At 40.4% G+C, this 23248-nt stretch overlaps 3 protein-coding genes across 5 annotated transcripts; 1 reads left to right on the top strand and 2 right to left on the bottom strand.

The window, feature by feature from the left end:
• Positions 1 to 776: 776 nt before the first annotated feature.
• On the bottom strand, positions 777 to 6070 carry Uqcrb (ubiquinol-cytochrome c reductase binding protein). The gene is made up of 4 exons (XM_090339099.1): positions 5979 to 6070; positions 2900 to 2971; positions 2366 to 2532; positions 777 to 963 (listed from the first exon to the last, which is right to left on the bottom strand). Exons 1-4 carry the CDS (start codon positions 5995 to 5997, stop codon positions 886 to 888), a joined length of 336 nt encoding a protein of 111 aa, XP_090195225.1. The 5' UTR covers positions 5998 to 6070; the 3' UTR covers positions 777 to 885.
• Positions 3092 to 10335, top strand: LOC150059033 (uncharacterized). The gene is made up of 3 exons (XM_090339656.1): positions 3092 to 3099; positions 5490 to 6028; positions 10176 to 10335. The coding sequence occupies exons 1-2, from the start codon at positions 3092 to 3094 to the stop codon at positions 5869 to 5871; spliced, it is 390 nt and encodes a 129-aa protein (XP_090195782.1). The 3' UTR covers positions 5872 to 6028; positions 10176 to 10335.
• On the bottom strand, positions 7893 to 23209 carry Mterf3 (mitochondrial transcription termination factor 3). 3 transcript variants are annotated; one of them, XM_090339095.1, is made up of 8 exons: positions 23091 to 23209; positions 19222 to 19561; positions 18331 to 18483; positions 14549 to 14738; positions 12543 to 12690; positions 12116 to 12187; positions 10470 to 10631; positions 7893 to 8160 (listed from the first exon to the last, which is right to left on the bottom strand). In XM_090339095.1, the coding sequence occupies exons 2-8, from the start codon at positions 19544 to 19546 to the stop codon at positions 7966 to 7968; spliced, it is 1245 nt and encodes a 414-aa protein (XP_090195221.1). In that variant the 5' UTR covers positions 19547 to 19561; positions 23091 to 23209; the 3' UTR covers positions 7893 to 7965. The 3 variants fall into 3 exon arrangements, with proteins under 3 accessions (XP_090195221.1, XP_090195224.1, XP_090195222.1); XM_090339098.1 differs by lacking the exon at positions 23091 to 23209 and adding an exon at positions 23042 to 23066; XM_090339096.1 differs by lacking the exon at positions 23091 to 23209 and adding an exon at positions 22643 to 22822.
• Positions 23210 to 23248: the final 39 nt, after the last annotated feature.

The following is a 23248-nucleotide window of genomic DNA, read 5'->3' on the forward strand; positions in this document are numbered from 1 at the left end:
TCCTGTCCTTTGAGGCAAGACCCCAATCTAGATGTTGTAGTGCAGAGGCAGTCTTGATATTGCCATAACTCACAATCGCTACAGAACGCTGTGCAATGCTGTCCTTTCTGAAGCTGAAGGCCAGTCTGCTTGCATGCTGTTCACTTTAGGCGCTCGTTGACATTCACTTCTTTGCCTGATCTCAGTCCTGTAAGTTAGGCCTTGATGCTGTTTCCAAATACACCAATAACCTACGAAGGCACAGGTGACTTTGCCTGGATTGTTATTTTAGTAACCAAGAAATTACTCAACCAATGAGAAAAAGATGGCCTCTGATATTCAAGGAACAGGTAAGCAGTAAATGTTATCTTAGAAGTCTTGAGCAGGGCACAGTGGCTCATGCCTGTAATCTTAGCTACTCAGGAGGCTGTTCAAGCCCCATGACCCGCCCTCCCCCCCACAAAAAAAGTCTTCAAAGCCAGATGCCCATGACTTACACCAGTAATCCTAGCTACTCAAGAAGTGAGATCTGAGGATCAAGGTTTGAAGCCAGCCCAGGTAGGAAGATCTGTGACACTATCTCCAACTAAACAGAAAAAAAAATAGAAGTAGAGGTGTGGCTCAAGTGGTAAGACTGTCAGCCTTGAGTGAAAAAACTAAAGAGAGCAACCCAGCTCTGAGTTCCAAGTCTCAGTGCTAGAACAAACCAACCAGCAAACAAACAGGTTTGGAAAGAACTGTGACAAAGTGAATTCAGGAGTCATCAGGATGAAGTTTAGAATTCAAAACTCCGTCAATGATTATTATAGACATTTATTTAAATAATTCTTAAATTGTATGCTTCAGGTTGTCTACTTAATAAGGATTCTCTGAGGACAACTGCATTCACAGATTCCAAGTATGGGATTACTTCTTTGCCCATTCTTCTCTCTCTTTTCTTTCCCGAATAACTTCCTTCAGGTATGGCTCAAGGTAGAATTTATCCTATAAACAAATAAAAAATGATTAGAACCCATGACTGTATTCTGATACATTCCAAACACTCAATAGGTCTCAACAAATGCAATCCACAACTACTTTTTACTTCTAATTTAAGAATATAAATCCTCAAACAGACTAAGAACCACGTGTTTATTTCATCAATATTGAAGTTTGAACACAAGGCCTTGAGCCTGCTGGGTAGGTGTTCTACCACTTGAACCTTGTTCAGCCCTTTTCTACTTTAGTTATTTTTCAAGTAAGGCCTTGCCTTTTTTTTTCAATGCATTTTTTATTGCAATTAATAGAAGGGTTACATTACATTCACCAGATAGAAGGTGCATTACTTCACAAACATTGATACCCTTTCTCATTACATGGTCCCCATTTCCTGCCCCTCATCTTGTTTTCCCCCCTTCCCTATCCTATTTCAAATAACCAAATAATCATATGTATAATATATCAGATAACAAGGTAAAATACTGTAACCATATGAGATAACCAAGGGACAGCAAAAGAGATGAGAGATAACATAGTACATTAAGGACAACAATCACTCATTATATGGCTTTTGTTTCTATATCCTGGAGGTCCTTTCATTTAGCGTCATACTATATGGTCTTATGTATCTAGGTTTTGCTCATTGTAAATCTCTGCTAGGAGAGCCCAAAGTTTCTACTGATTATGGCAAATGAGGGAAACCATTGAGCCTATGTTTCTTTGAGTCTAGGCCTTGCCTTTTTGCTTGGAACTAGCCTCATTGTTTGATTTTCCTATCCACAGCTTCCCTGTACCTGAGATCATAGGCACATGCTACCATGCCATTTCATTGATATGAGTTTCAACTTCTTGTCTGGGTTGGCCTTGAACAGAGACCCTCCACATTCCATACTATTATGCTACAATACACAGACACAATTTGCTTTTTAAGATGCAAAAGCCCACAAAAATATTATAGGGTACCCTGACAGGTTACAAAAGGTAATTGTGTCAAGAAAAAAGAAAAGAAAAAACGAAAAAGAAAAGAAATGATGGTCTATAGGCTTTTGCCTAGTTCCAGGGTGAGGGTTTGCTTCACAAAAGTCCTTCCAGGATCTGGAGGACCATTCAGTGGACTTTAGAGTCAAGAGGGATCACAAGGGTCTAGGAAGCAGAGAATCTGAGCTCTACACTTGATCTTCTACCCTAAGAGAGCTTCCTTCGAACTTAGGAGGTCATGCTACTTCTATGTCTCAATGTGTTTTTCTCTAAATTGGAGCTGATATTTGCTCTACTGAGCTTAGAAAGCTACGGTCAGGTCACTTACATAACATAATGTGGACAGTTCTAAAACAGTGGAAATGAATGCACTCCTCTTATACTCCATCCTTCATGGCCACCAATGTCAAATACACAAAAGCTGTTTTACCTCTTCATATTTTGTCCACTGCTCCTTAGGCAAGATCTGTTGCCTCATTGACAGGTCCAGTGCTCTCTTGATGCGAAACACCCTGTCATTATAAAGTTTCTCAGGAAGCCGTCTTATGGCTTCTTTTACATCTTCATTTTCCTGTATGGTATCATCTCGCAATAACCCTGAGATAGAAAAATAAATCTTTTTTTAAAAAATGAAAGTATTTTTTCCCCTTAATGAGCAAAATACCCCGTGGGTGAAATACTAAGAGTTAAAATCACAAGGTACAAAAGACACCAAAGCATCTTCAATGGAGGAGTTGGGAGGAAAATGTAAGAATAACCTGCTCCTATAAACCATTGCTGTCTCAAACTATTCTTGAAGATTTCATCCCTTTTTTCAATAGAATAATAATATAACAATAAAGTATAGTCTAATTTTAAAATCATTTAATATGTATAGAAACAAAGTATTTCTTGGAATCATAAGCCTCTTATATAAGCAGCACTCTCTTAAGGAGAAAAAGAAAGCAGGAGTTAAGATACTCACCCAGTCTGTTGAATCCTGCAGCATTGTAATACCATTTTCGAACACCATCTAGCCACCGCCCCGAGGCTGAAACTGGTAATTAGTATTGTCAATTTTATGAACATAAGCAACCAGTACTCACAGCTATCTTCATACAAATATAAGGAATGTACTATGAAAAGTTAATATCTTTGCTTTATCTGCGATCAAAACATGACTAGGTAAAAATACTTGTCACATCATGGGAGTAGAGGGTAAGCTCCAATAGCAAGCAAATGTACAAAAAGATCCTTAGATATAATTATTGTAGGTCAGCCTCTCAAAAGTTTAGCATGTCAGTCCCTAACATCCCCTGTGGAATATGGGATGAGAAATGGGGCCTAGAACATTTTTACAATTTGTGGCTGCAGAAATAAATTACAAGAACTGCACACTGTTCTCTTCAGAGAAGGTACTTGAAAAGAGGGTGGGGATTTCACGATAGGTTGGCGGGGCCACAAACCCAAACTCTCTTATCTGTATTACCACTATGTCATTTAGTTTTCTTTGTAGCTAACTTTCCATTGAAGGAATGACTATTTGAACACATAATGAATATGTAAATATGAAAACTCTGGAGGTTGAGTGTGGTAGAGCATACTTGTAATTCTAGCACTGAGGAAGCTAAGGCAAGAGGACTGCAAAGTTTGAGATCATGTCTCAAAATAAATAATACAATTATTGGCACATGCACGTACAAATGTTTTCTAGACTAGCCCCTTATCAAAGAAGAAAATCAAATTGTCTTTTCATTCCAACCTCAAGCTCTTTAATACATTACAGATTACGTAGCTTTGGAAAAATCTCCTTGGAAATTAAGCACCATGTATAAAACTATTTCTAGGGGAAAAATTATCAGTCAACTATCTAAAAACATAGTTTACTATCTGCAAATATACTTGTGGAAGATAACTTGTAAACATACTGGCAAGTAATAATGAGCAAGGTTAATGTTCACTAAACATTTCAGTGTAGCAGGCATTATTCTGTTTGCTTTTACCCATATTTGCTAGGTTTATTTGTAATAAACCTGTAGAGAAGTTAGCAATACAAGTGAATTATTATTGCCAGGCACCGATGGCTCACACCTGTAATCCTAGCTACACAGGAGGCTAAGATCTTCCAAGTCAACCCAGAGAGGAAAGTCTGTGAGATGTGAGACTTTTTATATCCAATGATCTCCAGTGCCACAAAAGTGGCACTGTGGCATAAATGGTAGAGTGCTAGCCTTGAGCACCAACAGGCTCAGGGACAGCATCCAGGCTCCAAGTTCAACCCTTTAGACCTCCCCCCAAAAATGAATTATTTTTGTGGTTGATTTTTCTTTTCTTTTGAAACAGAGTCTGACCGTGGTAGTGTAGGTGACCTTTGATTTGAAACCCGCTTGCTTCAGCCTTACTACTTCTCGGTTAACAGGCATGAACCACCACCACACACATAAGTTCTTAAACGTCTTATTTATTCACTTTCACAAAACTCAATGTCACTTAGGTTAACAGAGTCATCTGGCAGCCTGTTTCTTGACATTTCACAATTTCTGGAGAAGGGCAGAGTGCTCGACATCTCTGGTCATAAAAGAAATGCAAATCAAAACAACTCTAAGATTCCACCTCACTCCAGTTAGAATGGCCATGATCAAGAAATCTAATAACAACAGATGCTGGAGAGGTGGCCAGGAGGAATCACTACTACACTGTTGGTGGGAATGCAAACTCGTTCAACCACTACGGAAAGCAGTATGGCAGTTCCTCAAGTGACTAAACATAGAGCTCCCCTATGACCTAGCAATTCCACTACTTGGCATTTACTGAATCATCCAGAAACAAGGGCAGACTAAATCCACTAGCACAACGATGTTCACTGCAGCACTATTTACCATAGCAAAGATATGGAACCAACCCAGATGTCCCTCAGTTGATGAGTGGATCAACAAGATGTGGTATTTATACACAATGGAATTCTATGCTGCTGTCAGAAAGAACGATATCGCCCCATTTGTAAGGAAATGGAAAGATTTAGAAAAAATCATATTAAAAAAATCATATTAAGTGAAGTAAGCCAGACTCAAAGAAACATAGGCCCACAAGTCTCCCTCATTTGTCAAAATCAGTAGAAACCTTGGGCTTTCCTAGCAGAGATTTACAATAGAACAAAATCTAGGGACATAAGGCCAAATAGTATGACACTAAATGTAAGGACCTCCAGGATAAGGAAACAAAAGCCATATAATGAGTGATTGTTGTCCTTAATGTACTATGTCATCTCTCATCTCTTTTGCTATGCCTTGGTTATCTCATATTGTTACAATATTTCAATATTGCACCTTGTTATCTGATATATTTTATATGTGCTTAATTGGTTATTTGAAATTGGATAGGGAAGGGGGAAATCAAGATGGGGGGAAAGGGGTGAGAAAGGGGGACCATGTCATGAGAAAGGGTATCAATGTATGTGAAGTTATGCACCTTCTATCTGGTGAATATAATGTAACCCTTCTATTAATTACAATAAAAAAATTCTAAAAAAAAAAAAGGCTATTCCAAATTCCATTGCCAAAGGCTCAATATTCCAGAGGCTTCACACTAAGCTTTGAGCAGCAGCCCAACGGGCTGACCCTGCGGGTCAGGACACCCGGGACACCGCCACCACCGCGGGCCCGCGGGTCAGGACACCCGGGACACCGCCACCACCGCCGGCCCGCGGGTCAGGACACCAGGGGCACCGCCACCACCGCCGGCCCGCGGGCCAGGGCACCCGGGGCACCGCCACCACCGCCGGCCCGCGGGTCGGGACACCCGGGACACCGCCACCACCGCCGGCCCGCGGGTCAGGACACCCGGGCACCGCCACCACCGCCGGCCCGAGGGTCAGGACACCCGGGACTCCACCAACCCCGACAGGCCTCACCCCATATGCTTAGACACGCAAAGCAGCCAGACTCGTCCTTTGGCTAGACAGGGCCTTCCCTTCCCCGTAGGCGCAGACCCGACCACGCAGAACAGAAAAAGCAAAGTCGAACACCACAAAGCTCGCCACAGAACAGAGGAGGACCGTCACTTACCAGCAGACCTGCCCGCCATTGTGACCGGAGAGAGAAGCGTTGACTTCTGGGTAAGTCCTAGAGGGCACCGGGCCCAAGGCGCAGGCGCCTAGCGTCGAGTCGCGCAGGGGGCGGGTATGCGCAGGCGCAGTTCTTACGGCCCATGTGAGTGAGCAACCTGCTTTGCCTCTCCACCAGAGGGCGGTAAGTGGAGTATTTGCAAGGGCCTCGGGATGACGCGGAGGTGGGGAGAAGAGGGAAGGAAGGGGACAGAATACACACACATACTAAGGAAGGAATTAGGAGCCCGAGCGTTGGTCTAGGTTATGCTACTTACTAAGAGTTTGGGCTGTACTGATGGAGCAGGAAGAGCCAGACAATGTGTAGAGGACAGAATTGGTTCTAGGACCCCAGAGGATTATCTTTGGATGCTCAAGTTCTTTATATAAAATGTCGTTTGAAAAGGAAACCTACACACATCTTCTGTTCTTTCAATCATCTCCACTTGGTGAAGGGCAGTCCAGGGGTTTGAGCTCAAGGTCTGGCACTCTCTAGGCAGACCCAGTACTACTTGACACCCTTAACCTTTCTAGACTAGACTACTTTGAATAACTGATACAAATTCAGTACCTAAATGATTGCAAGAAGTTGTTATATAAGGAATGACAACAAAGTCAAACATGTTCGATAGCAACACAGGTTTAATTTTCATTAAAAAAAATATTTTCCTAGGAAATATTTTCCCAGAAATGTAGGGCCCACACTATCCTCACTTACTTGTAAATCTATGGTCTAAATATTGTGATAAGCTCCATTGTAAAGGGAGGTTGAACCTCAGTCAAGGTGAGTAAATTGTGCCCATAACTATAAGAATCCAGGTACAAACGGTAGGCTTCCTTAATTCTAGGACTGCAAGTCACACACATATCTAGGAAAGACAACCTCCTTGGTTTTTGGTTTCTCCAATAAAGAGCTATACCAAGCCATTTTAGTTGGAAGGTTAGGTCAAACAAGTTTATAAAATATTAAAAGTTTCTCAGATGTCTGGTATTCAGGTGGTATGAGAGGACCAGCTGGAGTTTGTCCAGGAATCTTCTTCACTTACTTTCTTCAATAATTGGACTTCTTTAAATATGGCTTAGGTCTCCAAGAAAAATGTCCCAAGAGTACAAACCCCATGTGCAAATGCTTGTCAAACTTCTGCTTTATGTCTCACTGCCAATTCAGATTGGTCCAGAATCACTGGGGAGTATTCTCAAGAGTACAGATTATAGGTGTGGCTCATTGGGAAATACCACTAAATATCACTGAAGCACAACCTGGTGATTCTAAGGCAGATGACTCAAGCCATGTCTCATATTACAAAGAAGCAAAGACACAGGAGATTGATAGTTTTCACCCTAGGGAGAACATGTCAATTCATACTATAAATTTGCTTTGCTGGTAATAAGCCAAAGTGTTATTATGTGTTATTAAATCTCATTGCCTGTATTTACTTCAAACTTTTCCTCCCTATCCTTTTCTCTTTCCTGATTTTCGGTGGCTATGAAACATTTCAAATATCTGTGCTCAGAAACGTAACACTGTATACAGTTCAAAACAATGTGTTCTGAGAACAAAGTAGTGTATGATATGATATATTATGCTCCAGGAACTGAAAGTTTATTTCATGTGATAAAACCATTTAAAAAGTCTGTGAATGCAAGAAGAAGAAACACCCTGTTGCATCTTCACAGGAATAGCAAAGTACCAGCTCACAGATATACTCCTTAAGCGTTCTCTAAGCTTGCTGTTATTTCAATTCTCTTCTTCCTGAGTAGAAAAGCTATAGTTGAGTCTAAAAAGAAAGAACTTACGAGAAAGAGCCACAGGAGTATGTATACCCAAATATACAATATCAACCCACTATTTCTAATATCAATTGAGACCTAAGACTCTTTAAAAGTAATTTATTTACATATATATACACTTTATAATCATTCATTTTAGCATTCATTAGCATTAAAAACTAAAGCGTTTTTAAGAAATTTTCAAAGTTCTCTACTGAAGTTTCAGCAATCTCTCCACAAAATATTTCATCAGGTACAGACACTAATTTGTCCAAAGAGATGTAGTTAGGTTTTTGTGGATCATACTGTGCTCTTCCTAAATAGGCTAGAAACAGATGTCTTTCTTTAATTTTAAACAACCTTGAATTAAATACCTAGAAAAGAAAAATAAAGACTTTTGTTAAAAAAATTTAAGAAAACTATACAATGAAAGGTGAAGTACAAAAAAATTTCTTGGCTAAATATTTTAAGAAGTTAACATAATTCATATTACAAGATTTAATCTTAATTTCTGTAAAAAAAAGAAGTAACAATAAAAGAGGCTGGGGTGAAAGTTAATAGTAGATTACATGGCCATTATGTGTGAGATCCTAGCTTGATTCTCAGAATAACAATACACATCATTAAATATAGGCCAGGTGTAGTGTACATGCATGCAATCCCAGCACTCAGCAAGCTGAGGCAGAAAGATTGAGAGATGAATCCAGCTTGGGCTATAAGGTAAAGCCCTCTCTCAAAAACCAAATGATAACTTCCCCCACCCTCCCCAAAAAACATTACGATCAAAAAAACTTCTCAAAAACCAATCCAAACAATTAAAAGCTACATGTTGGGCAAAGAAAACAAGACTACCCCAGAGACAGACAGGAATGTGTTAGACCAAATACTCAGGCCTCATTTCCAACCTATCTCATCAGATATTAAGAGTAATGACTCAGAAATCTGCTTTATCAAGCTTCCTAGATGAGTCTGATTATTTGCCAAGTTTGAGAGAACCAATGTTAAAGATCCATGTCAGCAGAAAAAAAAAAAAAAAAAGATCGCATGACCTGTGAAATTCCCTTTAAAGAATTCCTGCTGCTCCACAACTAGAAGCAAAATGAACAAAATGAAGTGGGGCCATAAAGTTGACCCTGTCAGGTAGCAATAACCTCCCTGTCCGCCTGCCCCCCCAAAAAAGCTGGGTGAGAGGTGAAAATTACAAAGGATCAGAAGGCCTGCAGAAATGCAGCCAGAGTCAACCTGAGGGCAAGATGCTGGGAGGGGAGGGATGATTCTGGGAGCAGACTGCCCACTGCGGGGATGATCCTGCCTTGTAAGGCTAGAACTCAGTGCCTCTAGGCCTCTTTCCTGGCATACAAAGGAAACAAAGTAGTAATAGTTCACTTGGAAGGGACAATGAAAGGCAACTGCTGAAGCAAACAAACTTACTTGAAAACAGTGACCAAAAAAACAAACAAACCAAAAAACATCAGGTACTAACTCAAAACTGGAGTTCATATGCTCTGGGAGATAAAAATGACTTGTATATCTCTGCAAAAACACAAATGACATTCCAGTCTGTCCTCATTTTAGTAAGTAAATGTCCCTCACCACATCATTACCACAAGTGGTATAAGAAGCTTGAGATGTCTTTTGTTGTCTTTGACAGTACAGTAACTAGGCAGTGATTGTTGACTTATAAAACCAAGAAATTTAAAAAAAGAAAACCACAAAAAAAACCCCAACTGAGGTTCTGAAACTGATTGATTTCCTAAATTTAACAATACTTTGAAGCATACATATAGTTTATGACCAGAAGCTATGTTTACTTCTCCAGTGGTCCGAGGTTACTATGTAATTTATTTCATATTTTTATTGTAAAGGCAGGTGACCCTGTGTAGCTTGGTCTGCTTTGGAACTTGCAGTACTGCAAAACCATTTGTCAAAGTCACTTTGACATAAGAGAATTGTATGCTTTTTCCAAGTTCAAAAGCTCTCTTAGAAACACTCCCTAACCTAGCCTGATACATTACTTATGTCCTTATCCTAAGGTGAGCCCAGCTTTGCCTTCACAAAAACCTCTTATGGGAAGGTCAAGACAAGGTTTTAGGGCCCCAAATATAACTCCCATCTTTGGACCAGTAATTTCCTCTTGTACACTATCCTGAAACTGCTTCTATTATCCTTACCTTTCATGATCTTTTTCCTGGGTGATAATTCTTTTTGCCCATTTAAAATGTATCGTAAGTTATATATGCTAACCAGAACTGTATGTGTGAGAAAATTAAGTTTTACACTATGGAGTTTCAAAATACTTGCAAGAATTTAAAGTCTCTGTTGAATCTAATTGTCAATCAATGTGTTTTTCTTACTAATAACCTTTCTATCTTGTTTCATTTTTCAAAAGAGTCCAGCAAGCTGAAACATCTCATTGTGGAAGCCACTATTCTACAACTGGGCTTGCCACCAATGACTATTGTATATCTGATAGCTCAAAGTTTCCTCCACTGACAGAGATCACTTCCAGAGTGGGAGAGTATCTTGATAAAGAGCCTGGGTTCACTCTATTTTCTGGGTTCTGCCATGTGTGAAGTCAGTAACTCTGGACAAGTAAGTCCCTTCCCATTTACTTTCTTTACCCAGCTGTGATAGTCACATAAATGCCCACACTTTGCATGTAGAGAGAGCCAGGATGCAGTACCTGCGGGAACTTGACGATGATGTGATGGGGGATGTTCATCACATTATGCACAAAATCAAATGTCTGTGTAAGCTTCCATTTATTTGCAGTTAGCATCTTTGGGATTCTAGTGATCATGTGTTGAATTTCATTATGTTTGAAACCAAATTCAAGACGATATACCTACAAGAAAGTAAATTTTCTGTTAGTCAGGAATTGATTGATTTGTCTGAAATGGAAAGTAATGACATTAAACATATCTAGGATAGATACATCAATGCCCTCAAGAGAGTGTGCCTTCCGCTTCAGGAACAACTGAATTTCCAGTTCTCTCCTGAGGATGAACTTCTCACAGCACAGCGATCATGGTGGTCACCTCGAAGGAGCACATGATTCTTGGATAGAATAATGGGTCTAAGGAGACCTGGGGAGGTTGTTCGTATGGACCAGATTCAAGCCAGCCAGCTCTTCAAGGCTTTCCAGTGCTTTTGAGATTCCGTTTTCAAGCATACCAATATACATGTTACTGAAAAACTGTATGTCAAGATTCCAGAGAACCAGATGACAAAACTAACCCATATGGAGAAACCCTTCTATGTACTTTCAGTGTCCTATCCAGGCTAAACTCATACCTTATCACCAAGCCACTGCTGCTATCAAAGCCAACTTCATTCCCCATAATGGATTCTCAGCGCTCCACAGAGTTACTTGGGCAGGTGATTCCTCACTAACAGTTTCATCAATGACTGAGTATGAAACATTTTAGCACTTCAGAGAACAGGCCTTACATTAAGAATTTCAAGTATTACTGCCACTTTGTATATTAACTAGTTAGTCTCAGTCACCACCTTGGGGTGGTGCTGGTTCTGGGGCTGGAACTCAGGGCCTGCGTGCTGCACCTGAGTTTCTGTGCATAAGGCTAGTGCTCTACCACTTTAATCTACATCACCATCTCTAGCTTTCTAATAGTTAATTTGACATAAGAGTTTCATGGACTTTTCTGCTCCAGCTGGCTTTAAATCACAATCCTCACATCTTAGCTTCCTGAATAGCTAGGATTACATACATATGCCATGGACACCCGGCCTCAGTCGTCTTTTACTTCATACTGCTCTCTCAGAGGAATGACAAGAAAAAGTGTGCCTTCGGACATGCAGAGCTGGCTGAGAGTAGCTTAGTGGTGTAACACTTGCCTAGTGTGCAAGGCCATGAATATGAACACCAGAACCAAGCCCAAAAAACCCCAAATCCAAAAATCCATTGGATCCAGCATCCCAAACTCCCTAAGACATACACAGAGATTCTCGTATTGGGCAAGCTAATCAGCTGCAAAGACTGAGGATATTAAGAAAACAGATGTAGCTTGTCAGGCCAGGTAACAGAAGTACTTTTCAGATACAACCCGTATCCCTCTTTGTCACCTTAGGATTGTGGGTACAAATGTTTGCAAGGCGATTTAGTCTGGCAACACATGGTGTTACACCACATGGAACATTGTTAACCAAAATAAATTACTTGCCAGATATCATGTTCTATTTCCATCTTTTTAGAGACCAACTTCTTTTAAAACACAGTTTTCTTTAACAGGACAATAGCAATATCTATTCTCTCCAAAGAGCATAAACACATAAAGAAATGGACTTCTCAAACTCTTGAGGCTGTCCTACCTTCATATTTTCCTTCACAGGCTCTAGGCTTCCAGTCAGTAGCCTTGGAAGACGAACAATCAGATCTCTAGTCTACAGTTAGAAACAAAATCTATTATTACTATACATACACATTTAAGCATATTTGAAAAAGTAAGCATTATTAGGAATATAAAGATGAAAAGATGACTCAAAGAAATGACAAAAAACTTGGGAATCACACCCCATCCCCCCCAAAAAAGGAAACAAAATTTAAGCAGTGTGGGAAATTACTGAACTATATAGCTTTATCTTAACCTAGCAGAATAATTCATTTTGTACAAAAAGTATCAGGAATTTATGGGATTCTTATGGCCAAGGTATTAAGAACATGCTATTTAATAGTCATTAAAAGTATTAGGTGTAGAAATGTATATTTATCTCTCCATTTATTTATTTATTTTTTTACCTTTTTCACACTGAGTTCAAGTTCTTTCTGGAAAAATCCCAATCTGTTATCCAATCTTTCCACTGAAAAACTCAGCAAAAATGGTGCATTTCTGACCATCTGTGTAATATCTGCCTTACTGAAATTTTTTGACTGTAGATAAGCCACCCTAGAAAAATAAAAAATACATATATATAATACACGTTATTAAGAAATTAAAATGTACATGTAAACATTTACTCATGTCATGCTATTTTCCTAAAATAACTTTTTTTAAAAAAAATAAAAAGCTCCTAAATCAGAAAGGATATATTAGAAAGGATAAGTGAAACATTGTACTATAACCTAAATTTGGAATATTCCTCAATTGTTAGGAATATGTGGTCTTGAGCAAAATTAAGGACTAAATTCACTTTGTAAGTTTTCTTGCAGACTTACAGGTAGGGGATATTATGGTGCAGCAGCCAGGACTATGAAGTTAGATGCACTGGGTTTGAATCCCAGCTCTGCCACTCATACTGAGCAATCTTGGGTAAATTATTGAACTTCTCTGCTTCAGAGACAGTGATGAACACAGTGTAGCTTCTAAAATAATGCTTATCTCCTGTACTCCAGTTTCCTTGAAAGAAATCTGGAGCAATCAGGGCAAGCTGGTTTCTGAATGGTGAAGAAATTCCTAGCAGTCAGAGGAAAGAACTGGATGGAAATTTCCCAGAATTATTATTTTTCCCCTGTACAGTGTTTGTCTGTCTGTTTGATACCAGACTGGAGTACCAGGATGGAAGACAGCAAGTCTTTCATGTCTGATAGCTAGTTAAAGTGTTTTGAATTTATCCAGATATAATTGGTTCAATGTAAGAAAAGAATGCTGCTTTTTTTCTTTCTTTTCCCCTAATTCAGAAAAGGGAAAAGGTATTAGAACATGAAGGTTAAGGAACTGTACGTCTCTCTGAGATGTCAGGAGGCTCAACACTAGTATGGAAAGTAGTGTGCCTGCTTACAAGCAGGCAGACAACCAAGAGGCTGCTGCCATGATGCTAGTGTGAACTGATGGGTCCTCGGGTGAGGCATTCCAAGTAGAGCTGAAGACAAATACACTGGCTGGTCTGGTAGATAAAAAGATCAAGCTAGGGCCGGGAGTTTGGCCTAGTGGTAGAGTGCCTGCCTAGCATGCATGAGGACCCAGGTTCAATTCCTTGGAACTATATACATGAAAAAGCCAGAAATGGTGCAGTGGCTCAAGTGATAGAGCACTAGCCTTGAGGAAAAGCCCAAGGACAATGCTCAGACTGAGTTCAAGCCCCAAGACTGGTAAAAAAAGATTCAAGCTGTGCCACTGGTGTCTCACCCCTCACCCCTGTACAACCTTAGCAATGTGGGCAGCTAATATCGGGAGGTTCACAGGTCAAGGCAAGCCTGGGCAGAAAAGTTTATGAAACTCTTTGTGTGTGTCTATTGCCCTGCATAAGATAAGCCCCAAGTGTATCCAGCAGAAGGCAAGATCCTATGCCAAAAATAACTAGCACACAAAGGGCTGGAGGCCTGGTTCAGTTGTAGAACACCTGATTAGCAAGTGCAAGGCCCCGAGTTCAACTGTAGTACCACCCAAATAATAATAATGATTAGACAGCAAAGTCTACAGTGGTGGTACATGTTTTCAGTCTCAGCATATGAGAAGATCAAGATTCAAGGCTTAAAAAGTTCTTAGGCTTAAAGAGAAAAAAATACGAAATATCATGCATTCATAATTATTCAAGGTAATTCAGCTTTTTGTTAATAGAATGTTTAGAAAAAAAAACTCTGATGTGGAATAGTATACTGACTTAGCAATAAGTTAAAATGATAAAGTAATAATGGGTAATTCAGTAAAAGAACTGTTACACTTAACTTAGATGAAAGGTTTATAATACCAAAAAAATTAATGCTCATCACCCCAGTGCTCCCCATGCAGCACTTACAAATTTCTTGTGCCCAGTGTCCTCCCACCACTTCTTAAGGTTATATGAGAATTATTCTAAAAGTCCTACCTGGTCTTAAGATTTTCAAGGTCCTCAGAGAAAATGGCGTAATTTTTAGTCAGGAATGGTCCCAGTTGGTTATCCTCCAAACCCAAATCCTTGAGAAATAGGAGTATTTGTTTAATGTCCTTTTCAAAATCCAGTCTTAGAAGTAGGTTGGCTGCTTCTGGATGTTTTTCTATCTTGGACAAATCCACTCCTCCAATAAATTAGAAATACAGTGTAAAGATAATTTTTTATTCAGCCATGAATTTCATATAGACAAGGCCAACAATTACTCACCAACAGTCTATTCAAAGAAGAACTGAGAAGTAGGAACTTTAAAGTAATTTTTAATTCTACTGGTTACAGGATTGGAGTCAAATACATTATAGCATTTTGAAGACAAGTATACAGAAAACAAGGGAATTTGTGCCTAAGTTTCCCAAAAGACGAAGGATACTAGGCTATTTCTTCTTGTCTATGGCTTTTTGGAGAATGTAACTCTACATGGTTTATCCCTTGGAATAAACTATCTTTTTTTGAAAACTATGAACTACAAAAATTATAAACTGTATGTATTGCTTTCCATACCATATACATTTAGAAAAGGGCTGGAAAGCTATTTAACAAATTGACTCATAGTGATTACCTTTGAAAAGTAGAAGTTTAGCTCTGGCAATATTTATATAACTAGATGTAATTCTTCTATAATTTAAAGCAATTAACAGGAAAATTTAATAAATTAATAAAATGGAAATAAATTCCAATCTGTGATAATGAAAGACCATAAAAGGTTCAGACTTCACATTTAACTAGGTATTACTTATAGGTGTTCAAGGGCCTTGCTCACACACCCTAACTGTGTACAAGCAGAGACCAAGAGGAGCTACATTCTAAGCCCCCAGAGAGCAGACTCTCATCAGGAGAGCACAGGGTTCAGTCAATTCACCTGGGCTCACTCATCATTTCATTAACCTGAAAACATGGTCACTGAATGCCTGCTAGGCCCCTCTGCTAAACACTGGGATAGACAAACTGAACACTATACCATCTAACCAGTACATGATCAACTTTGGGGCTTTATCTCATCAGTTCATAGCTACAAATATGACTATTGTCTTCATTTATGGTTACACGGAATAAATACATTGCCTTGGAAAGCTTAAACAGAAAGAACTGTAAGGGTGGAGCTCAGTAGAGTGGCACAAGCAGAGTTAAGGGAACACACAGAGCATCATAGAAAGGGAGGCCAGAATGTTAACCAGTAAGAGTCCAGAGGGAGCTCTTAAATATTAAAGGCTGCTCCTGCAGACCTGTTGTCATGCAGGGAGTAGTTACAGGAACCAGAGAAGGGAAACAGGGGAAACCACTCCACCTGGCTCCTAGCCTCTTCCCCTGCAGGTGCCTCCCACAGGCTGAAGCTTCCCAGAAGCCAGCCGCCTTCAGAGCCCTTGGGCCCAGGGACTGGCCTCTTGAGATACAAAGCAAGCAGAGAAAAGCAGAAAACATCTGTCAAGCAAATAGACAAGGCCCAAGATTCATGTTCTCAAAAACACTGACAAACCATTGTTGTTCTTAGATGTTTGTCAGTTAAGTTCAGTTATCACTGTAGAGTGGAAGGATGGAATATATTCCAAAGCTCTTAGTGTACTGAAAATCATTTAAAGGTAGAGGCAATATCTTAAGATTAAATCTTGCATCACCCAGAGTGCTTGCCATAAAGCAAGAAAACTATTTTGAAGAAAAGGTGACTGATTGGTTTTGTGGCCAGCAGCAAATGTTACCTCTCATCTTCGAACTTAGAGAACAGCTTTTTGAAACTGCACTTTTGGGTTTAACAGATGTTTTGATACATGCCCCATAAGTTATGACTTAAACCAACCTAACTAATATGCATCAGTGCACATATCATTTCTTGTGGTGAGAACATTTAAAATCTACACTTGATAATCCAGGCACTGGACTTATGCCTGTCATCCTAGCTATTAACGAGGAAGAGACCCCAAAGATCACAGTGAAAAGTCAGCTACACAGAAGTCTGCCAGACTGTAACCAGCAAAAAACTTAGGTTGTGGGCATGGCTCAAGTAGTAGAACACCAGCTGAGCTAGCAAGTTAAGTAAATACAAGGTTCTGTGTTCAAACCCTACTAGAGTGGAAAAAAAAACCCCAAAAAACAAAAAAACCCAAAATTACTCTTAGGACTTTCCAAGGACATGTATCTAATTGTGCCTTTTGTCCAAAATCTTCCCATCAACTCCTTTTTTCTTCTTCCCAATTATGTTATCTTCTGCTTTGGTTGTGTTTGTCATTATTACAGTAAGATCATGTGATGTGTCTTCCAGTATGTCTTATTTCACTTAGCATAATGTCCTTCAGGTACATCTATGCTGATGTGAATGACAGCACTTCCTTTTGAGGGAAGAAATTGTATATTTGTAGCACATTTGTTTCATCTATTTGTTAACTAATACACACTTAAGACTGATTCATGGAAAACTTTATCTAATCTTCCATTAGGAACTTCCTACTTTTCACCCTGGCACTTCAGTTGTTTTTTGTTTTGTTTACTATATTGGGGATGAAAGCCAGAGCTTTGCACATGCTAATAGCATGAACTCTACAACTGAGCTATGGCCTTAAATATGTATGCTTAGATGTTTCTGAACATTTGCAGTTTCTTGAGAACAAAGATCATTCTTGACACACTTCAGTAACAACTAGGTAATTAAGCACAGGGCCAAGTGAATATAATACCCTTTTTTATTAGTGCTAAGACCCAAGTAAGTGAGGAAGAAAGTAGGAGCTAAGGGTGATTCTGTGTGCAGAGTCAAAGAAAACATTTCAGAAGCTGCTGGAACTCTGAGCTAAGTTCTCAGGCTGTAATAACTGAAGAACAAAGGAGAATAAATATAACAAGCAAGGAAGCTGGCAAGACAGCGGGGAGGAAAGCAGGAAGAGTGGGTTGAGGCTTGGAAACACTTTGAAGAACATTAAGTCACTGGCCAGATCAGATTTACATTATAGAAAGAACATTAATACAACCTAGATTTTTAGGGCCAATAGAGTGGATAAGATTAGTTGGTGAGTGACAAATGAGCCCCTAGATGAAGGTTGACTCCACAAGACTTGAGAAACAGAATAAATCCATAGAGAAAGATGTTAAACTGGCTGAGGTGAATCAAGGACTGTCTCAAGACCAAATGTCATTTCTCACTCCCAAAAAAAAAAACCAGCCCCTAGTTGGATATCAGTAGCTGTTGCCAGTAATCCTAGCTTCTCAAGAGGCTGAGATCTGAGGATTGTGGTTTGAACCAGCCCAGGCAGGAGAGTCCATGAGATGCTCATCTTCAATTAGTCACCAAAAGCAGAAGTGAAGCTGTGATTCATTTCAGAATACCAGCTGTGAGCAAAACAGCTTAGCGACAGAGCCCAGAGGGTCAAGTATAAATAGAATGATGAAAGTGGGTACCTCTAGGGACTGGGATGTCTAGTTAGGAGGGACAGAGCAGGGAATATAGTTTGCCACTGGAGGCCTGGTCACAGCATTGAGTTTTCTGCTCAGGGGTAAATACTGGGATCATCTCATAATTAAATATTTAAGAAACCCAACAATACTCTGCCTTCGATCAGATTAAAATGCTAATTTAAAAAGGGGAAAAAGCAAACCAAGAATTCATCAAGATGTACTTGTAAGGGAGCAGTTCAAGTTGCAGCTGCCTGCTTAGGAAGCCTAAGGCACTGGAGTCAGATTCCAGTACTGCCAAAAACTAAATGAGGAAGTAATGTACCTGTAGGTTAGAAACTTACCTAGCAGCACTAACTTCTGCAAAGTCTCAGAATGATCGACATAGTCTCGAAGTGTGTGTGAAGTCAGGGGCAATGGAGGGCATACAGTAATCTGAATGGCCTCCTCCTCAGAAATCGGATCCAGTGGAGACCGTGCAGGCAAGTCATCCAGTTCTTAGAAGACAATCATACAGAAAGAAAGCCATGTTAGCACTGTAATGTACAAACCTAAAAGTATTCTACATAGATCAGCTCTTTCCTAGTTTCATATTTCACTGGCAAAATACTGGGATCATTTCATCACTAAAGTTTAAGAAGTCCAAATATTCTGCCTTAGACCAACTACAGTTTCTCAAACATAGGAAAACTGGGGGCTAACTTTAAAGACATGTAACTTCTATTTGCCCACCTCAGCATCCCAACAACAAGAATTAAAAGGAATATGCCACTCTACCTGGTGGAGGGACTCTTTTCCTTCACATTTCACTAACAAGTAAAACTGTTAAAGGTCAACTGCCCTCCAAGCACATTTTTGAGAGAATGAGTCTACCACCACAGCTAGATACTAAGGAGGCCGATGTCTGAGGATCTTGGTTCAAAGCCAGCCCAGGCATGCAAGCCTGAGATTTTATTTCCAGTGAACCAGTAAAAGAAAGCTGGAAGTGAAAAGGCATGCCTCCAGTGGTAAAGGGAGCCATGAGTGAAAAAGTTGAGCAGGAGCAAGGCCCTCAGTTCAAGCCTAAGTATCAGCATTCACATGTGTGCATGGGCATACACACAAAGTAGTAAATGGACAAAATTGGCATTGTTTATTTTCTTGTTTGACATAATAAGACCTGATGGGCTATCAGAATAGCAACTTTTCATACCCTAAAGTAGGCAAAGGGGACGTTCCCAGAAACTTAGCATTACCTTCCAGGGCCAGTTCAGAATTCAAGCTGGGTATCTTCTCTGATGGCTCATTCACTGAAGGAGCCAGAGCATCCTGGGCAGGCCTGCTCTCTATGCTGCTTGAGTTAATAGACTGGGAACTATTCCACAAGGAGGAAGTGTTGTACGTCTTAAATCCCCACTGGACAAAGCAATTATCAGAGGACATGTGAGCTGGAGCAGAAAAGCCATGCAACAGGGTTCTCCCTGGTCCTGGAAAATGTTTTGTGAGTTGTACGGCGTTAATGAAGCTACTCAATTTAATTGAGTTAAACCATCTGGGTATCTGCTGGGCTGAAAGGGCCATTTTTCTTAAAGTAGCCTACAAAGGAAAAAATATAACCATCAAAAGAGAAATTCAATTATTTAAATGTTGAAGGCAGTATTCAAACAAAGGATAAATTGGATTTTTTTAAATGAAAGCAGTTTAAATAAAATTATATCTACTGAATTGGAAAACAAAGACATTCTTTTATAATTAAGAAAAACATTTAAGCCAAAAATCTGTAAATGTTCAAAGTCCAGATGAACTAACAATTTAGCACACTTATTGACTTATTTTAAGACAGTTTAACTATATAGCCAGACTGGACTTGAATTCACAGTCCCCCTTCCCCAGTCTCCAAGTGCTAGAACTGCAGGCATTCTCCACCAATCCTGGTTTATACCTGACAGTTTCATCATTTAAACAGAAAACACAGTGACAGAATTAGACATTTAGGTGGAATCCCAGCACTCCAGAGACTGAGGCAGGACCAAGTATGAGTTCTGGCTAATCTCTCTTTTCATACAACTCAGGAAGCGGAGACTGAGGATTGCAGTTTGAAACCAGCCTGGGGCAGGAAAGTGTTATCTTCAATTAACCATCAAAAACCCAGAAGTGAAGTCTTGGTTCAAGTTGATAGGGTGCTAGCTTTCAGTGCCTAGGCCTTGAATTCAAGCCCAGGACTGGTAAAATGAAACAAAACAAGTTCAAGGCTAGCCTGGGTTATATAGGAAGAGACAGTCTCAAAAACAAAGGAGAAAAAAATCAAATACTGAATTAATTCAAATACAACTTTATGTGTGTAGTCACAAAATAAATTTACTGTTCTAAATGTATCATCATAACCAAAGGTTGTTTCTTCTTTTATCCTTAGATGTCACTGCTATTTCAGACATAATACTATTCTTCAAGACAGAACTGAATAGAACTAGTTTTGCTAAATCCTGTTTCATTGTCGGTAACAAGAAAAACAGCCTTCAAAAGTAAAAGGTTGGGGCTGGGAGTGTGGCCTAGTGGTAGAGTGCTTTCCTAGCATGCACAAAGTCCTGGCTTCCAATCCACAAACACAGGAAAAAGCCAGAAGTGGTGCTGTGGCTCAAGTGGTAAGGCTAGCCCTGAGAAAGCTCAAGAACAGTATCCAGGCCCTGAGGTCAAGCCCCAGGACTGGCAAAAAAAAAAAAAAAAAAGTTAAAGGTCAAAACAGAAAACCAGGCCTGGTGACAGGTGCATACGTATAATCATAATGCTCAGGATGTATAGCAAGAAAATGCGAAGTTCAAGGCCTTCCTGGGCTACAAGAAAGACTTATCTCAACAAAGCAACAAGACTAAGTGTCAGAAAGAAATGATAGTAGCGATGCATAAATACATCATTTTACCAAAAACAGCACACTTATACGTGTTGTGTACCTATAAACAGAAATATAAAAGGATACATTTATATATACGTTTACGTATAAACACAAACAGACACAGACACACACTGGTGTCCTGGGCTTGAACCTAGGGCCTAGGTGCTGTCCCTGAGCTTTTTTGCTCAAGGGTAGTGTTCTAACACTTGTGCCATAGCTTTACTTCCAGCTTTTTGGAGGTTAATTAGGGATTTCTTGCCCAGGATGGCTTCTGTGAGCCTCAGATCTTAGCCATCAAGTAGCTAGAATGAAAGGCAAAAGTCACCAGTGCCCTACATTTTTTGGGGGGAGGGAGAGGGAATGGCAGGGGCAGGCCTGGGGCTTGAACTCAGGACCTTAGCACTGTCCCTGAGCTGCTTTAGCTCACAGCTCCACTTCTGGCTTTTTCTGTGTATGCAGTACTGAGGAACTGAACCCAGGGTTTCATGTGTGCTAGGCAAGCACTCTACCATTAGACCACACTCCTGGCCCTGGCATTTTTTTTTTAAGAAGAAAGTTTTTTGCCAGTTTAAGCTCCTAAATGTAATTTTATATTAGGCTAACTAGGCAAATTTGATGCATATAATCTTATACTAAATAATCTACATAAATCATAATATGGAGTCAAGTAAATAAATGCTTAACAATGTGAGCCGTGGTTATTAACTAGATAGCCAAATTCCATTAATTCTGTCCACTAATTATTGTATACAACTTTGTGATTTTTTTCTTCCCATATAGTGGAGGTTATTTTCATGTGCTGAATTAGACTGAATATTAGAGGTCTAATCTCTGGGAGATTTGTAACTTGGGGAAGTCTACTGAAAAAGATTTATAAAAGAAGTCTCACTTTGAAGTAATCTTAGAAAATAAGTATTTAACAGTAACCTTCTGGTATTGACAGTATCTGTTAAAATTTGGTAGAAAATGAGTTTCCACTGACCTGTCAGGTTTGTTGTTGTTGTTTTTTTTTTCCAAATCACCTTTGCTCTGCACTGAAGTCAATCACAGTATTAAATTGGGAGCAGAAGACTTCAGTTATACTACCTGATGATGTTTCCTGTGCTGCCCTAGCACTCCATCTAGCTCGTTACAGTGTCTCAGTAAAACTATTTTTCAATTATTATAATTGTTTTGTGTTGCTGTAGAGTCATCTCAGGATCACCAGTGTTCTTATCATACCAAAATACTGCTTACTGTAAAGGTTAGGGATACAATAAAATGATTTTCGGGTCCTTATCAGCACTAACTTTTTTTTTTTTTTCCATTTTAGGGAGCCTCCTGTCTCAGCTTCCAGAGATAAGGATGACAGGCTGTGTGCCACAATGTCCACCCTGTCTAGATCCCAATATTTGTCTAAGCATTTCACCGGGCCTCAAGACAAACTTCAGAATCTCCAAACCCACTCTGACGGATTCGCTTGTAAAATCCCATCAGGCTGGAAAAGAACGATCATGTTTATCCTTTCATTTTTATTGACTGCTGCACTATCTTCTACCTTATCACATTAAAAAAAAAAAAAGCGGGAGGGAAATGGGTACCAAGACATGTGAAAGGGTATCAATGTATGTGAATTAATGCACCTTCTATCTGGCAAATATCATGTAACCCTTTTACTAACTACAATAAAAAATGCAATAAATAAATTAAAATACAAAAAAAAGCAAATATCCTCAAAAACTCTATATAGAGCTTCTGAAGAAGCTGAGACACGAAATATCGCGGGTTCGAGTCCGGCCTAGTCTTACATAGTGAACCTGTCTCAAAACAACGACGAAGAGAGCAGTCCATGGTCCACGTTAACATCGCACGCCACTTCCCAAGCGCACAGCCGGTACTTCGTTAGGAACAGGAGTAAATACTTGAAAGTAGATGCCAGGTTCAAATTTCTGCAGCTACTAAAGGAACTCGGCGGCTTCGTAATAAAGGGGCCCCTGAAACCACGCCGATCCCCCCCCCCCCCCCCCCCCCCCCCCCCCCCCGCCCGGGCCGTTTCAACCTGCCCAGTTCGGCTCCCCAAACCCAACTTCCGCAGGAAGCCGGCCGACACGCGGGGCCGTCCCCCGCGTCCCTCCGGCCCGGGCGGCTCACGCCGGCCGGCGGCCTGGGGAAAGGCACCACACCCGGCCGGACCCGGCCAGCCGGACCTGAAAGTCGGGCCGCGGCCCTGGCGCTCCGGGTGGGCTCCAGCTTTACCTGAGGCGCGGCCTGTGTTTGGCCTCGGGCTCCGACGCGGCCTCCGGACCCCCGAAACCGGGAGCCGCGCGCCCCCGGACTCGAGCTACGCGCGGGTCTGACCCGGCGCCGCCGGGCTCCGCGGCCCACGTGGGCTGCGGACGGAGTGGACCGTACCA

This window comes from Megascapheus bottae, chromosome 9 (genome assembly GCF_031878675.1).
Source record: "Megascapheus bottae isolate mThoBot1 chromosome 9, mThoBot2.hap1, whole genome shotgun sequence".
Taxonomy (NCBI): Eukaryota; Metazoa; Chordata; class Mammalia; order Rodentia; family Geomyidae; genus Megascapheus; species Megascapheus bottae.

What these genes read in the sequence shown, in the direction of transcription:
- Uqcrb (XM_090339099.1), bottom strand. An exon ending in TGCAGGATTCAACAGACTGG is followed by an intron (nt 2,533 to 2,899) that starts GTGAGTATCTTA and finishes TTTCTATCTCAG; the next exon opens with GGTTATTGCGAGATGATACC. An exon ending in AGTGGACAAAATATGAAGAG is followed by an intron (nt 964 to 2,365) that starts GTAAAACAGCTT and finishes ATTTGTTTATAG; the next exon opens with GATAAATTCTACCTTGAGCC.
- Mterf3 (XM_090339095.1), bottom strand. Translation starts at nt 19,546, where the DNA reads ATGGCCCTTTCAGCCCAGCAGATACCCAGATGGTTTAACTCAATTAAA. An exon ending in CTGTGAAGGAAAATATGAAG is followed by an intron (nt 10,632 to 12,115) that starts GTAGGACAGCCT and finishes ACTTTCTTGTAG; the next exon opens with GTATATCGTCTTGAATTTGG. An exon ending in TCATCGTCAAGTTCCCGCAG is followed by an intron (nt 8,161 to 10,469) that starts GTACTGCATCCT and finishes TTTCTTTTCTAG; the next exon opens with GTATTTAATTCAAGGTTGTT.